The sequence below is a fragment of the Chlorocebus sabaeus genome, chromosome 13 (genome assembly GCF_047675955.1).
Source record: "Chlorocebus sabaeus isolate Y175 chromosome 13, mChlSab1.0.hap1, whole genome shotgun sequence".
Classification (NCBI taxonomy): Eukaryota; Metazoa; Chordata; class Mammalia; order Primates; family Cercopithecidae; genus Chlorocebus; species Chlorocebus sabaeus.
In genome coordinates, this window is record NC_132916.1 from 61,341,025 (window position 1) to 61,357,474 (window position 16,450).

At 41.8% G+C, this 16,450-nt stretch overlaps 1 protein-coding gene across 1 annotated transcript in view; it reads left to right on the forward strand.

The window, feature by feature from the left end:
* Nucleotides 1-3,512: 3,512 nt before the first annotated feature.
* The window catches only part of PEX7 (peroxisomal biogenesis factor 7), a 93,567-nt gene continuing 80,629 nt past the window's right edge, over nucleotides 3,513-16,450 (forward strand). Inside the window, exons 1-3 of the mRNA XM_008006897.3 lie at nucleotides 3,513-3,751; nucleotides 6,457-6,514; nucleotides 7,588-7,738. Coding sequence (XP_008005088.1) covers nucleotides 3,622-3,751; nucleotides 6,457-6,514; nucleotides 7,588-7,738 — 339 coding nt within the window. The 5' untranslated portion in view covers nucleotides 3,513-3,621. The remainder of the gene's footprint in view (nucleotides 3,752-6,456; nucleotides 6,515-7,587; nucleotides 7,739-16,450) is intronic.

A 16,450-nucleotide genomic window follows, 5' to 3' on the forward strand; every position in this document is an offset into this window, starting at 1 on the left:
CTTGGGTTGCTTTCACCTTTTGGCTATTACGAGTAATACTGCTGCAAACAGGAGTGTACAAATATCTGTTTGAATTCCTGCGTTTCTTTTGCATATATACCCAAGAGTGGAATTGCAAGATTATATGGTAATTCTATGTTTAATTTTTTTAAGCAATTGCTATCCTATCTTCCATATCAGCTGCACCATTTTACATTACCACAGATTCTAAAATTTTTAACAAGAAAGTATAACTAAAATAATAAGTGATGAATGATAGAAAAATGAGCAATGTAGACAATTAGCCCATAATTATAGCCTCTCAGAGCTTTAAGGGGTCTCTAAAGTGCATCAGTCCAAGTACCCATCATATATTTGAAGATAGTGCTTAAAGTTCTTGGATGATGATTACGTTAACCCTCTGGCAAACGTTGATTAAAGGCTTACTAGTTACCCAGCACAATGCTATGCAGAGCTAAAAGGAACAATGAAATTATCCATCCTTTCTTGTAATTATTTCACATAACTACCACATGCAGCCTTAAACATAACAAGTTGCCGATTTACCTAGGATAATGATTCACTTGGGTGGAAAGACCACATATTTCAATTATTTTACTTCTGGTCTCTCTCCATGGGAAAGATAAACTAGCTTTAAAAATGATGTGAGTTGGTAAATATTTGCAGTTAGAGTATGAGGTCACCATAGCAGTTAGAAAACAAAACAATCTAAATATAATTGTAGATCTTTATAGAAACCTGACATCAAGCCATGTCCGCCTACACTATTAGGCCTTCCACAGAGTTAGAAAGTCTTCCACAGAGTTGGACAAGTTTAGAAATTACACAACTCTGAGGTGTAGTGAATGTTTATAAAAAACGGCTTCTGTCTCAGTTGGGAAATACCAAGTACTCCTAAACGATGACAAAAACAGGTGGTAGACAACAAAGAGAGTTGTTTTTTAGTGTGTGTTTTTGTTTTTGTTTTTGTTTTTTGAGATGGAATCTCACTCTGTCGCCCAGGCTGAAGTGCAGTGGTGTGATCTCAGTTCACGGCAACCTCTGCCTCTAGGGTTCAAGCGATTCTCCTGCCTCAGCCTCCTCCAGAGTAGCTGGGATTACAGGTGCCCACCACCATGCCTGGCTAATTTTTGTATTTTTAGTAGAGACAGGGTTTCACCATGTTGGCCAGGCTGGTCTCAAACTCCATACCTCAAGTGTTCTGCCCACCTTGGCCTCCCAAAGTGTTGGGATTACAGGCATGAGCCACCATGCCTGGCCCTTCCAGGCAATTGTTAACTCCAATTCTATCCATATCCCTAGCAAACTTGGACTCCATTTGGTAAAGTATAGGTGGAGGAAGGGGTGTGGAGCAAGGGCAGGGAACAAGGAGAATCTAAGGAGTTCCTTTTCCTTGATTTTCCAGTTCAGCTCAAGTTGTCAAACATTTGTGCAGCGTTTACTATATATTGGATATTATTCGAGGTACTGGAGACACAAACAAATTATACTTGGACATTGCTTCAAGATGCTCAAAATCTAGTTTAAGAGTATGGTTTATTTTTTACATGTTTAGTTGTTTGTATTTTAGAAAGCTTCACAGGTGGGATGAAATATTTTACAATGCTATACTCATGTATGGTTAAGTAAGGAGCAGATAATAGCTCAGTTTGTGTGTGTGTGTATGTCCAAGGTCACTGTAAATAGTTTACCCCTTTACCCCAGCTGGAACCAGCCTGTGACCCTCCCAGAGAGACCACACTACTTTTAGCTTAGATTGGATAACTCTTCACATACAACGCTTTGCCAAGGTCGCAGCTGCTTCATGTTTGCTTAGTTTGATATTTTATTAACGCCTATTTAGCATTTCAATAAACTCCAGAATGTTTCCAGGTTACTTTTCGTAGTATTACAAAAAACAGTGATCATTTAGGCACTGTATTAGGCTGCATTCACTCAACATTTCCCAAATGCTTAAATACCAGGTCCTTGGGATACACCAGCGAACGTAACAAGCAAAAATTTCTGCCCTCATGCAGCATACATTCCAGTGACTACATATGATAAAAATCCAAAATAATTGAGGCCACACTGGTCTGGATCCTCAAGTGATCCACCTGCCTCGGCCTCCTAGCATGCTTGGATTACAGGTGTGAGCCACTGCACTCAGCCTGCTAGTCTTTTGACTGGCCTCCCCATCTCCAAACTCCATCCTCCATATTAGTGTTGCAGGACTTTTTAAAATAAAACCTTGGTCATTTAATTTCTCACATTAGAAAACTTCCACTCTTTTTCATTGTTTACAGTAGAAATCCAATTCTCTTAGTATGGTATATAAGATTCTTCATGATCTAGCCCCAGTACAACACTCTATAGTCTCCCCACCCAATATTCTTTTCACCGTATCCCTTCCATCTGGCCAGGCTGAGTCCTGGCAGCCACGATCCCCTATGGATCATGCTGGTTGAGATCTCCTGGGTTGCTCATGTTATTCCTGCTCCTACAAATATCTCCATCTTCTTGTCTACTTAAAGAAAACCTACTCATCTGTGTGCAATCACCATAAACACTATCTGTCTTCTGCAGCCTTTCCTGCAATTCCCATACCTCTGGCACTGACAATCACGTTTTAAAAATACCCCACCTATATTTCTCCTAGCCTCTACAGTATTTTGATTACACTTAACTAATTACACGACTTCTCTTTTAGTCTTCTTCTCTAGTCTCTTGAGGCCATGGACCATATCCTATTATTCTGAATCCCAAATGCCTAATACTGTGCTTGGTATATGCTTAAGGTGATCATATGACTTGGTTTGTGCCTGTTGACCTGGCTTAATTAGACCCTCTTTACTCCAAAAGTATCTTGGTTTGGCAGATAAGTTATATTTGGTCATTCTCCATATAGTACATGCCTGGCAATGAATGAATAATGAATGAGCACCAGAATCTGAGCACTTATTACCATACAATATATACATATGTAGTAATACTTTTTTAAAAAAGTTGTTTATGACGATGTGCTGCTTTTTTTCTTAGCTTCATTAGAACTGGCCAGCTCCTCTTTCTCACTTGCCAAGTATGGGGAGTTGGTTTGGAGTCGGTGTCAGTTATAGTGTGAAAGTAGTCCACCAGCCCACGCTGTTATTCCTAAAGACCGCACTGACTCCACGGACTTAAGTTATCATTGCTTCCAGTTTCCTTGGGCAACGCAGCACGCAATTTTGGACGCGCTGCGTGGTTTCAGAGTCGGCTGTAACTTGTCTCACTTTGTAATCATCAGGAAAAGTTCCTGATGCCAGTCTTCCAAACGCTCAATGAAATTAATAAAAAACAGCACCGCAGAAGAGGCTGAGATGCAACGACAAAAGTTGTCGTAATTATTAATAATACCTAACCCTGGATTACTCCCCTGAAAGATCTGTATCTTTGCAGCAGGCGCAATTCAGTTTGGTTTCACCCAAAACAAAAATGGTCTCCGTCGGAGTCCATTTCCTGTGGGGACCAATCAGAATATCGAATACAGGGCACGGGGCCCGCACTTCCGCCCGGTCTTCCTGGTCTCTCTAATCGCGCCAGTGCGCCTCCGACTCGGAACGACTTCCGCGGCAGGGGCGCCGAGGGCCGGGGGCGGCGGGCGGGATGAGTGCGGTGTGCGGCGGAGCGGCGCGGACGCTGCGGGTGCCGGGACGCCACGGCTACGCCGCCGAGTTCTCCCCGTACCTGCCGGGCCGCCTGGCCTGCGCCACCGCGCAGCACTACGGCATCGCGGGTGAGGCGGGGCCGCGCAGCCGGGGCGGGGGCGCGCAGCCGGGGCTTGGGGGCGGAGGCGGGGAACAGCCGGGCACCAGCTCCTCGCGCTCGAGGGAAAGCCCCTCTGAGTGTAGACGGTCCCGCGGTCCGCTCCAGGGGGCAGAAGAGGCGCTGATCGGCGCCTCTCACTTTGCGGAGCGCGAGGAGTTGGTCTGAAGCGGGAGTCGATCCTCTTCAGTTGTGTGTAAGTGCATATAGGTGTAGCCTGGTAGCCCGTGTCCTTGTTCCTTGAGACCGGCTGCCTCCGCCACCTGTCGCACGCCCAGGCACACGTCCCCGTGCGGAGAGCCGGTGTAGCCTGCGCGGTACCTCGGAGCGGTCGGCTTCACACAGCTGTACGGAAAAGACGGTCTGAGCCAGAACCGCCCCAGGGCTTGCGAGTTGGCCCACATTTCCCAGTCTGCATTCGAGCACTGAGCCGCGACCTGCGGGCTGGCCGTCCTAAGAAGGATGCTCCTGAATGGACGCCTGGAGTCCAACCGGTGACACCATGAAATATATTAAGTTCAGTTCTCACCTGTAGTTGTCTCACGAGGAATGCATACTTTAGCAAGTAGCTATTACAGACTACAGTTAATTGTCTCCAGCGGGGCGCATTGGCTCAGCCTGTAGTTACAGCTGCTCAGGAGGCTGAGGCGGGAGGACCGCTTGAGCCCGGGATGTTGAGGCTACAGTGAGCTGAGATCACATCACTCCACTCCAGCCTGGGTGACAGACTGTGACACCGTCTTAAAAGAAAAAAGGCCAGGCCAGTGAGGTGGCTCACGTCTGTAGTCCCAGCACTTTGGAAGGCCGAGGCAGGCGGATCACCTGAGTTCAGGAGTTCCAGACCAGCTTGACCAACATAGAGAAACCCCATCTCTACTAAAAATACAACATTAGCTAGGCGTGGTGGCGCATGCGTGTAATCCCAGCTACTCGGGAGGCTGAGGCAAGAGAATAGTTTGAACCCAGGAGGTGGAGGTTGCAGTGAGCCGAGATCGCGCCTTTGCACTGCAGCCTGGGCAACAAGAGCAAAACTGTCTCTCAGAAAAAAAGAGAAAAGAAAAAAAAGTTAATCATCCCTCTCCGTGGACTAGATGAAAAGGCATGGGTTCATTCTCGCTTTTGCCTTAATTCATGTCCAAGCTATTATAGACACTGAAGGGAGATGCAACAACTCATTTCATAATGTCAGTGGTCTGTTGTATTTTTTGTTTTGTCCTACAGCAGAAAAAAATGTTACTTCTAAAACTCAGAGAAATACTTGATTTATTTTCTTTATTAGCTCTTAGTGCTTGGCACATTCAGATTTACATGGCCCACCAGTTGGATTGAAGACTCATGAGTCTATAATGGTAGTAGTTTCCTTTTTTTCTTTTTCTTTTTAGAGACAGGGTCACACTCTGTTGTCTAGGTTCAGTAGAGTGGTGCAGTCACGGCTCACTGTAGCCTCAACCTCCTGGGCTCAAATGATCCTCCTGTCTCAACCTCCCCCGTAGCTGGGACCACAGGCACGTACCACCACACCTGGCTAATTTTTGATTTTTTATTTTTGTAGAGACCGTATCACTGTGTTGCCCAGGCTTGTCCTGAACTGGGTGCAAGCGATCCTCCTGCCTTGGACTCCCAAAGTGCTAGGATTACAGGCGTGAGCCACTGTGACTGGCCTGTAAATGCTACTTAAAATCTTATGCAAAAACTCTTTAAAAGGAATTGGTATTTAAAAAAACATTCAGTCGGCCGGGCGCGGTGGCTCAAGCCTGTAATCCCTGCACTTTGGAAGGCCGAGACGGGCAGATCACGAGGTCAGGAGATCGAGACCATCCTGGCTAACATGGTGAAACCCCGTCTCTACTAAAAAATACAAAAAACTAGCCGGGCGCGGTGGCGGGCGCCTGTAGTCCCGGCTACTCGGGAGGCTGAGGCAGGAGAATGGCGTAAACCCGGGAGGCAGAGCTTGCAGTGAGCTGAGACCTGGCCACTGCACTCCAGCCTGGGCGACAAAGCGAGACTCTGTCTCAAAAAAAAAAAAAAAAATTCAGTCATGTTAAATAGAAGAGATTTTCCCCCTTGGTCTCTATATAAGTAAATATAACTTTTAAAATACAATGGCCCTTTGGTAAAATAATCTTTGACGGGTAACATATTAATACTGTTTTCAGCAGTGTATTACCAGCAGTTATGTGGTAAATCCCACCAGGTATCTCCACATTCATATTTTGCTTTAAAATCCTGTGTTAGATGTATTTTAGATTTACTGGTGAGGAGTGCAGTCCCTGGGGTCTGTAAGCCAGAGGTTTCTCATCTGTCAGTAGGGATGATAACACCAACTTGGAAGGTTTGTGTCTCTGGTGCCTTGTCTGGCTACAGAGTAGGCCCTTAAGTATTTCACCCCTTTGTTAGGTCCATGTCTGGATTCCAATCTTAGGTGCAATGGGAAGTTGAATATTTAGTAACTGAAGTACAATATGGAAAAACAGAAATGGAGAACACATTTGGTATTCATGTCCCAAAAACTTTAGGGAGAAATTGATCACCTGACTGTTTGGTATTTAAGGTCCAAAAAACTCTGGGGAGAAATTTGTGGTATTAAAATCAGGTACCAATTACTTGATAACTCCTTGACTTTTGATGTTACCCTGGCAGGTTCAAAGGGATGACCTTGACTTTTTTTCTCTTTAGGCTGTGGAACCCTACTAATACTGGATCCAGATGAATCTGGGCTAAGGCTTTTTAGAAGGTAAGGGGGCTGAAATTATTAAAGGTATTTACTGTTGCTATTAAAGCCTTAATAGAGTTAGGTTTTGACTCTTTGGTTAATGTTTTAATATACAATATAAAAGGAACCTTGGCGTTTGCATAGGATGAAGCTTATTTTTAGCTGGTTGTGGTGGTGCACACCCATATTCCCAGCTATTCCCAAGTCTGAGGCAGAAGGATCACTTGAGGCCAGGAGTTCAAGACCAGCCTCGTGGGCATAGGGTCCCCCACTATGTTAGGGGCACCCGTCTCTAAAAGAAATTTTTTTTTATGCACAGAGTCTGGCTCTGTCACCAGGCTAGAGTACAGTGGTGCAATCTTGGCTCATTGCAATCTTTCAGCCTCCTGGATTCAAGTGATTCTCCTGCCTCAGCCTCCCGAGTAGCTGGGATTATAGGTGCCCGCCACTATGCCCAGCTAATTTTTGTATTTTTTAGTAGAGACAAGGTTTCACCATTTTGGCCAGGCTGGTCTCGAACTCCCGACCTCTGGTGATCTGCCCGCCTTGGTCTCCCAAAGAGCTGGTGTTATGTGTGTGAGCCACTGGGCCCGGCCTAAAAATTTTTTTTTAAAGATTAGCTATGCCGTGGTGGTGCACACCTGTCGTCCCAGCTACTTGGGAGGCTGAGGTGGGAGGATTGCTTGTGTCCAGTTCAGGGCTGCAGTGAGCTGTGATTGGGCCACTACACTCCAGCCTGGGTGACAGAACAAGACTCTTTCTCTTAAATAAAAAAACAAATCTGAAGCCTGTCTCTTAGTGTCCACTCGTAAATTATAAAACTTAAAAAAATATGGAGTAGTATATTGTGTAGCATTACATTTTTGGACTGTTATGTTCCACTGGACTGTTTTTTTAACCTTTCTGAGTCTGTTGCCATATTTGTCAAGTACCTGCTCTCTTAACTCCCATAGTTTTGAAGATTACATGAGATATATGTGTTAAAATATGTGATAAATTGTAAGAAAAAAACCGTAATTATAATTGTTATTTTTTGTTGTTGTTGTGTAGCTGCCTATGTAAGTGTTGTGTTTTTTGGTTTTTTCCTAGTGTAGCTTTGACTGGAATGATGGTTTGTTTGATGTGACCTGGAGTGAGAACAATGAACATGTCCTCATCACCTGTAGTGGCGATGGCTCGCTGCAGCTCTGGGACACTGCCAAAGCTGCGGGGCCACTGCAAGTCCTTAAAGAACACACTCAGGAGGTAGGAGGGGAATCTTTCTGAGCTGATTATTTTTCTTTCTTCGACTTTGGTTGAAATCCAGTTGGGGATGTACACATGGAGAAATATCTTCAGGGGACAAGTTTAAACTTTAGCATTTCTTATACATATTAGATGTCACTTATTATTTGATTATTCAAACATAAAGTACCTTTGGCGTAAGGAGCTGGGAAAGAAAAGAAAAGGTCAGTCTTCTCATTAGGCAGAAGAAACGCCTCCAGCAGTGTACTCTGGCACCATTTCCTCCTAAGAGGCCCATGACTTTCTTTGTGCTCTAAGAATGTGCTTGCCACACGGTGCCTTAAGGTAGAGGTAGGTGGACTTTTCACATAGACGTCATAAGATTGCCTTTGGGGCTTCATTGAGATTCTCGAGGTGTTTCAGAGTATATTGGAGCAAGAGCATAAAATCCTGAGTATGAGGCAGAACTTACTGAAGGGATTTTACATCTAAATCTGGTTCATGTGTCTAGATTTTGTGTGTGTGTATGTATAGCACAGAAAATAGTTTGGGCTTCAGTTATACTAACATACATGTGTATTTTCAGTGAACATAATAATGAAGACATCCTCTTTTTGTGTTTTTACCTTAAATGTTTTAAGATTTTCCTTAAGGTAGCAGTATATCCTTCAAATGACAACTTGCTAATCTACTTTCAAATTTTTGTCCACCACAGTGCCTGGCCCGAGAAGGCCCTCAATAAATGCTTATTAGATGCAGGAATATCAGTCTTTTGTGGTAAAGATTAGTTATGTGAGGGGTCCACATGTTTTATAGCTATAGCTATTGACAATCAAGATTTCTAAGATTGTTACTGAAATAATGAAAAATTTTAATTTCTATTTTAATTGTGATAGCTATTTGAATAAATGTAGTTGTAAATTATCATGTTTTCAGGGAATTACTGAGTACTAAGACAATTTGGGAAAGGAGAAGTTTTAGTTTCAAGATGATCAGTGCACGAATCTCTACAGAACAGTGTGTCCAAAATTCAGATACTTCTGTGGAACGTATGTGAATTTTGTGTGTGTGTGTGTGTGTGTGTGTGCGTGTGTGTCAGGGCCTCACTCTGTTGCCCAGGCTAGTGCAATCTTGGCTTACTGCAACCTCCACCTTCTGGACTTAAGCCATTCTCGTGTCTTAGCCACCCAAGTAGCTGGGATTACAGATGTGCGCCACTATTCTCTGCTAATTTTTGTATTTTTAGTAGAGACGGGTTTCACCATGTAGGCTAGGCTGGTCTTGAACTCCTGGGCTCACGTGATCCACCTGCCTTGGCCTCCCAAAGTGCTGGGATTATAGGCGTGAGCCACCGTGCCCAATTTGTGTGTGTGTGTGTGTGTGTGTGTGTGTGTGTTTGTAGAGATGGTTTTGCTATGTTGCCCAGGCTAGTTTTTGTGATTTTTGACATTTTTTTTTCTTTTATCATTTGTATTATAATTAATTTAATGTTTTTCTTTTCCTTCTTTCTTTTTTAAAAAATACTTTTCTTTTTAGAAGTATTTTTTTCTTTTTGTTAAATCTTTGGTGCCTTTTATTACCTATATAAATTCAAGGGTGATAACTAACATCATAAAATAATATTGCTACTTAAGTTAAATTCAGTATATTGACTTAATGTTTTTCTTTCAATCAACTAAAATTGTTGCTTCATTTATCCTGAAACAGTAATATTCATGAAACAATGGGGTTGATGGCTACTTTAGTATGTACATTTATTTGTTTTTAATGTATATTAAGACAAATAAGTAACGAATAAAATAAATGTATGTACCAGTTAAAATAATCTCTTGTGCAGCTACTTTCTGGGAAATACTGTTCTAGGATATCCTGGCTGGATGGTCACTCAGTCTTCATCTCAGTGAAAGTAAATTTCACTTTCTCTTGAGATAACTTATTTGATTTTTAGGTTGTTCTGATGATTAAGAAACTACTTCTTGTAAGCCCAAATCTACCTTCTATAGCAACCAACTGCTGCTCTTAGTGCCTTTCTCTGAAATGGTAAGACCGAGTCCAGCCCCTTTTGTCCAGGAAACCTCTTGAAAATAGCCATTGTGCTCTCTTCCAGACTGTGCACTTGTCATTTCATTGCCCTGTCCTCAGATGACATGATCTCTACATCTTTCATCCTCCTGGTAGCCTCCTTTGATAATCCTTTGAAATAGTGCCTTAGAAAGGGGCACTGTTTTTCAGTGCCCCTTTCGATATATACCTAATTTATTCCAGAAATGTGATGAAGGGCTAAGCTTTATAAGATTTTACCAGCATAGTCTTGAGCCCCTAGTTCTAATAATATTACCTAAAGTGGCTATACATTGTTCTCAGCCATGTCTTAGTGTTAGGTTACTTTGAGTCTACTAGTAACACACTTACCTCTTTTGTTATTTGAACTGCTGTTAAACCAGTTTTACAGCATTCTATAATTTTGCAACTGATTTATTGAACCGAAGATACACTTCTGTTTTTTAACTTTTTAAATTTGTTTTGCATGCTACTATTCTAGTTAGCCTTCGTTTTCTTTTCAAATGCAATTTTTGGTAAGCGTTTGTATCAGGATGCGTTGAATGTCAGTGTAATAGAAAACAATTAAGTGGCTTCAACAGTCAGAGTTTACCGTTTCACATATTTTGCTTGGTTATGTGAAAAATAAATGAAGATAACCTTTTTCGGTATTTGTTACAGCAGCACCCCTAATTATTGGCACCAATTTCTACCTCAGTCTACTCGGGCTGCTGTAACAAAGTATTATAGACTAGACTAGGTGCCTTATAAAGAACAGAAATTTATTTCTTACTGTTCTGGAGATTGGAAGTCCAAGGTCAGGGTGCCCACATGGTTGGGTTCTGATGAGGGTCCTTTTTCAGGTCAAAGACTACTACTATCTTTTCATTGTATCTGCAGGTGATGGAAAGAGGATGAGAGAAGTTTTGGAAATCCCTTTTAGAAGGGCACTAATCCCATTCATGAGGGCTCTACATTCATGACCTAATTACCCACCAGAGGTCGTACCTTCTAATACCATTACATTGTAGGGGGTTAATATTTTAACTTGTGAGTTTTGTGGGGACATATTCAGTCCATTGCATATGCAAAATACTCAAAAATACTTAAAAGGATTTAAGCTCAAATGAGAGTTTTAAGGAGCTTGTAAATATTTGTTGAATAAATTAATAAATGAGGCTGAGTGCGGTGAGTCATGCCTGTAATCCTAATACTTTGGAAGGTCGAGGTTGGCAGATCGCTTAGGGCCAGGAGTTTGAGACCAGCCTGGCCAACATGGCAAAAACCCCACCTCTACTAAGAATACAAAAATTAGCTGGGTGTGGTAGTGCACACCTGTAGTCCCAGCTATTTGGTAACTGAGGCACGAGAATCACTTGAGCCTGGGAGGTGGAGGTTGCAATGAGCTGAGATTGTGCCACTGTACTCCAGCCTGGACAACAGAGTAAGACTCTGTCTTAAAAAAAAGTTATTAAAAAAAAGTTGATAAATGAATGAACATAGCCAATTTCTGTTTGTTTGTTTGTTTGTTTTTTCCACCAGTATGTTCAAGGAAGCTATGTTGTGAAATGGAACAGCAACTAATGGGTCATTTTCTTCTGTGGAAGAGATTATATAATAATGATATATAGCATGGTTTTAGTCAATCTGGGATTCGAATCCCAGCTTTGTAAGTTACCCGTTGTGAGACCTTGCATATGTCACATTTTTCCTAAACTTGAGTGTTTTCATTTGCAAACTAAGTTTATTAGTAGTCTGTATCACAGGGTTGCTGTGAGTGCTTGAATTAGAACCAGCATTGAATAAATATGAGCTAGTATTATTATTTGCTCTTATTATAATAGGGTTTGAAAAATACAAAACAAGTTAGAACTTTTCCAGTTACCCATTTTACCACTTGATGGCTGTGTGTCCAACAGTCAATGTTCAAGTTGTCAGATGAAGCAAAAAAGAGAAATCCAAGATTTAGATATATTTTAGGCTTTGAGGAATGAAGGTCTTGGTGAAATGAAAATAAAGAAAAACATGGACATTATCTGTGTGAATGGTTGCTAAACTTAGCATCGAAGTAGGAATCAAATTGTTCTGTGTATTGTTTAACTGGTGTCTGCAGAGGTCATTGTGTCTTTTGAGTCCCATAAAATGCCTTTGGCTTTGCTTATTCTAATGCTGCTGAATATATAATAAAAATTTTTTAAAATTCAGTGAGAATAGAAAAATAAGAGTGAATTGACAATTTTATTTCACTACTTTCTGACTTAAAACACTGTGCTACTGAGAGTGAGTTAAAGTGACTTTAAAGATGACATAAATCAATGTAATATATTAATTTCTAATTTTCAAACTAATGAGTTTGCTTATCACAGTTTAAAAAAGTTGAAATTTGTTTTCATTGTCAAATAGCAAGGTTTATCAATTTGCTGAATTTTTATAACATATTTGATCCATTGAGGTTTTTGAGCATTGATTATAAAAACTTACTTTTGACCTAAGTATGCAACTATTTGTATTCTGTTATGGAGGAAATGTATTTGCTTATACATTTTAAGAGTTAAAATCTTGTTTACTTTAAAAAATGAATCAATTATTTACTTTTTGATAATGATAGAAGTTGAGAAGTCAATAATGATAGATACTGTATTAGTCTGTTTTCACATTGTTGTTAAGAAATACCTGAGAGTAGATAATTTATAAAGGAAAGAAGTTTAATTGACTCACAGTTCTGCATGAATGGGGAGGCCTCAGGAAACTTAACATTATGGCAGAAGGTGAAGGGGAAGCAGATGACCTTCTTCACGAGGCGGCAGGAGAGAGAGAAAAAGAGAGAGAGAAAGCAGGGGAAACTGCCACTTTTAAAACCGTCACATCTTTTGAGAACTCCTCAGTATCACAAGAACAGCATGGGGGAGACTGCCCCTATGATCTGATCACTTCCTACCAGGTTCCTCCCTTGACACATGGGGATTACAATTCAAGATGAGATTTGGGTGGGGATATAGAGCCAAACTGTATCATTCCACTCCTGGCCCCTCCCAAAGCTCATGTCCTTTTCACGTTTCAAAACCAATCATGACTTTCCAACAGTCCCCCAAAGTCTTAACTTACTCCAGCATTAACCCAAAAGTCCCAAGTCCAAAGTCTCATCTGAGACAAGGCAAGTCCCTTTTGTCTAGGAGCCTGTAAAATCAAAAACAAGTTAGTTACTTCTAAGATACAATGGGGCTATAGGCATTGGCTAAATGTTTCAAATGGGAGAAGTTGGCCAAAACAAAGGGGCCACAGGCCCCATGCAAGTCTGAAACCCAGCAGGGCAGTTATTAAATCTTAAAGCTTTGAAATGATCTCCTTTGACTCCATATCTCACATCCAAGGGGTGGGCTCCCATGGCCTTGGGCAGCTCTACCTTTGTGGCTCTGAAGGGTGCAGTCCTCATGGCTGCTTTCACTGGCTAGCATTGAGTGCCTGTGGCTTTTCCAGGTATACAATACAAGCTGTCAGTGAATCTACCTTTCTGGGGCCTGGGGGACAGTGGCTGTCTCCTCACAGCTCCAGTAGGCAGTGCCCCAGTAGGTACTCTGTGTGGGGGCTTCAACCCCACATTTTCCTTCTGTACTGCCCTAGCAGAGGTTCTCCATGAGGGCTCCACCCCTGCAGCAGACTTCTGCCAGGACATTCAGGTGTTTCCATACATTCTCTGAAATCTAGGTGGAGGTTAAACTCTTGTCTTCTAAACTCTTGTCTTCTGTACGCCCACAGACCCAACACCATATGGAAGCTGCCAAGGTTTAGGGCTTGCACTCTCAGAAACAATGGCTCGAGCTGTACCTTGGCTCTTTTTAGCCATGGCTGGAGCTAAAGCAGCTGGATGCCGGACAGCATGTCTTGAGGCTGCACAGAGCAGCAGGGCTACTGAGGCCCACAAAACCATTTTTCCCTCCTATGCCACTAGGCCTGTGATGGGAGGGGCTGCTGCAAAGATCTGTGACATGCCCTGGAGACATTTTCCCCATTGTTTTGGCTATTAACATTGGGTTCCTTGTTACTTATGCAAATTTCTGCAACAGGTTTGAATTTCCCCCCATGAAATAGGTTTTTCTTTTCTACCTCATGGTTAGGCTGCAAATTTTCTAAACTTTCATGCTCTGCTTCACTTTTAAATATAAGTTCCAAATTCAAATAATCTCTTCATGAATCCATGTGACTGTACACTTTTAGAAACAACCAGGTCACTTCTTGAATGCTTTGGTGCTTAGAAATCTCTTTTGCCAGACACCCTAAATCATCTTTCTCAAGTTCAAACTTCCATGGATCTCTAGGGCAGGGGCAAAATGCCACCAGTCTCTTTGCTAAAGCATAGCATGAATGACCTTTACTCCAGTTCCCATTAAGTTCCTGACCTCTATTTGAGACCACCTCAGCCTGAACTTCATTTTTCATATCACTATTAGCATTTTGTTCAGAACCATTCAAGAAGTCTTTGAGAAGTTCCAAACTTTCCCACATCTTCCTGTCTTCTGAGCCCTCAAACTGTTCCAACCTCTGCCCATTACCCAGTTCCAAAGTTGCTTTTACATTTTCAGATTATCTTTATAGCAGTACCTCACTATCCTGGTACCAATTCTCTGTATTAGTCCTTTTTCACACTGCTATAAAGAAATACCTGAGACTGGGTAGTTTATAAAGGAAAGAGGCTTAGTTGACTCATGGTTCTGCATGGCTGGGGAGGCCTTAGGAAACTTACAATCATGGTGGAAAGTGAAGAGGAAGCAGACGCCTTCTTCAGAAGGCAACAGGAGAGAGAGAGCAGGGGAAACTGCCACTTTTAAAAACATCAGATCTCATGAAAACTCATGATCACTAAAACAGCATGGGGGAAACTGCACCCATGATCCAGTCACCTCCCACCAGCTCCCTCCCTCAACACATGGAAATTACAATTCAAGATGAGATTTGGGTGGGGACACAAAGCCAAACCATATCAGGTGCCAATAAAAAATATTAATGCAGAATGACAACCAGTCCTGCATTTAAAACCAGTGTGTTTTCTTCAGAAATGCATTTATGTTTAAAACTACATAACAGATTTATCAACTGAAAGCATTATTTTCTTCTTTGCATCCTGTTTCTTTTAAAAAAATTGAGGAAATAGTTAGACTTGATATATTTCCTTTTGCATATTTAGTCATGCCCAGCCATTGATTTTGGAATAGGTTACTGCAGTAAGATTTTATTACAATTTATAATAGCCATTTAAAGCTTTTCCCTGTAAAGATTGTGATTGTACAGAAAAATAGTTTCTAGTTAAATGTCAGTTGAATCAATTCTGCCTTTTTGGATTTTACTGCCATTAGGATGTGATATGTCATCAACTTTCAATTCTCATGTTTTAAAAGCATTTACCTTCTTTTGACTTTGTTTTATATTTTAAAGTTTAGACTTGTATTAAAAAAAAGCAGACCTGTCTCTACTTGTAGCACATATTATGTGCCAGGCATGTGTCAGTCATTGAAGATGCAGGTATAAATAAGACTCATGTGCTGTTCTCTGGTTGTAATTCTGGGACATGTAAACAAGCCATTTAGGGTCCCATGTAAATTAAAAAATAAAACAAAAAAAAATTCAGTACAAGATGATAGATGTTGAAAAGAGGTATCTAGAAGGTACATAGAGAGGAGAACCAGGGACTTCCACAGATGAGGTGCTATTTGACCTGAGTCTTGGGCAATTAGTAGTTTTTAGTAGTTTGCTAGGCAGCCCTAAGGGAAAGGGATATTTCTTTTTTTGTTTTGTTTTTGTCTTGAGATGGAGTCTCACTCTGTTGCCCAGGCAGAGTGCAGTGGCACAGTCTCAGCTCACTGTAACCTCTGACTCCTGAGGCAAGCAATCCTCTGGCCTCCTGAGCTCAAGCAATCCTCCTACCTCAGCCTCCTGAGTAGCTGAGACTATAGGTGCATACCACCATGCCTGGCTAATTTTTGAATTTTTTGTAGAGATGGGGTTTCTCCATGTTGCCCAGGTTGGTCTCGAACTCCTGAGCTCAAGAAATTCACTTGCGTTGGCCCCCCAAAGTCCTGAGATTATAGGCATGAGCCACCACACCTAACTGAAAAGGACATTTCTGATGGAGAAGAGCCTCTACAAAAGTTAAGATTTGTGGAAGAGCGTGGCATATCCACACAACCAAATGTCCTTTGATGTGCCTGGAGCATAGAGTGTGTGTGCTAGTTGATGGTGTAACGGAGGTGGGTAAGGATCATATCCTGATGGGCCTTGAATACCTGGATAGTGGGGGTTGGACTTTATGCTTTGAAAATTCAGGAGAAAGATGAATTGTGTAGATTTTGGGCCACACACTGTGGGCAGAAAACAGGACGTACATGGATAGGTAAGTATTATCCTTTTTCTACTTAATCTGCTTCTTCAAGTAGTAGTTGTCAAGTAGGATTAGACTATAATTCAGGCATCTGGAATTTTAATACTTAACATAAAAAAGGTATGCAAAGGCTTGTCTTAACTCTGTAGTTTATTTAATTTATTTATTTATTTATTTTTGAGATGGAGTTTCAGTCTTGTTGCCCAGGCTAGAGTGCAATGACACGATCTCGGCCCACTGTGACCTCTGCCTCCCGGGTTCAGGTGATTCTCCTGCCTCACTCTCCCAAGTATCTGGGCTAACAGGCATGCGCCACCACA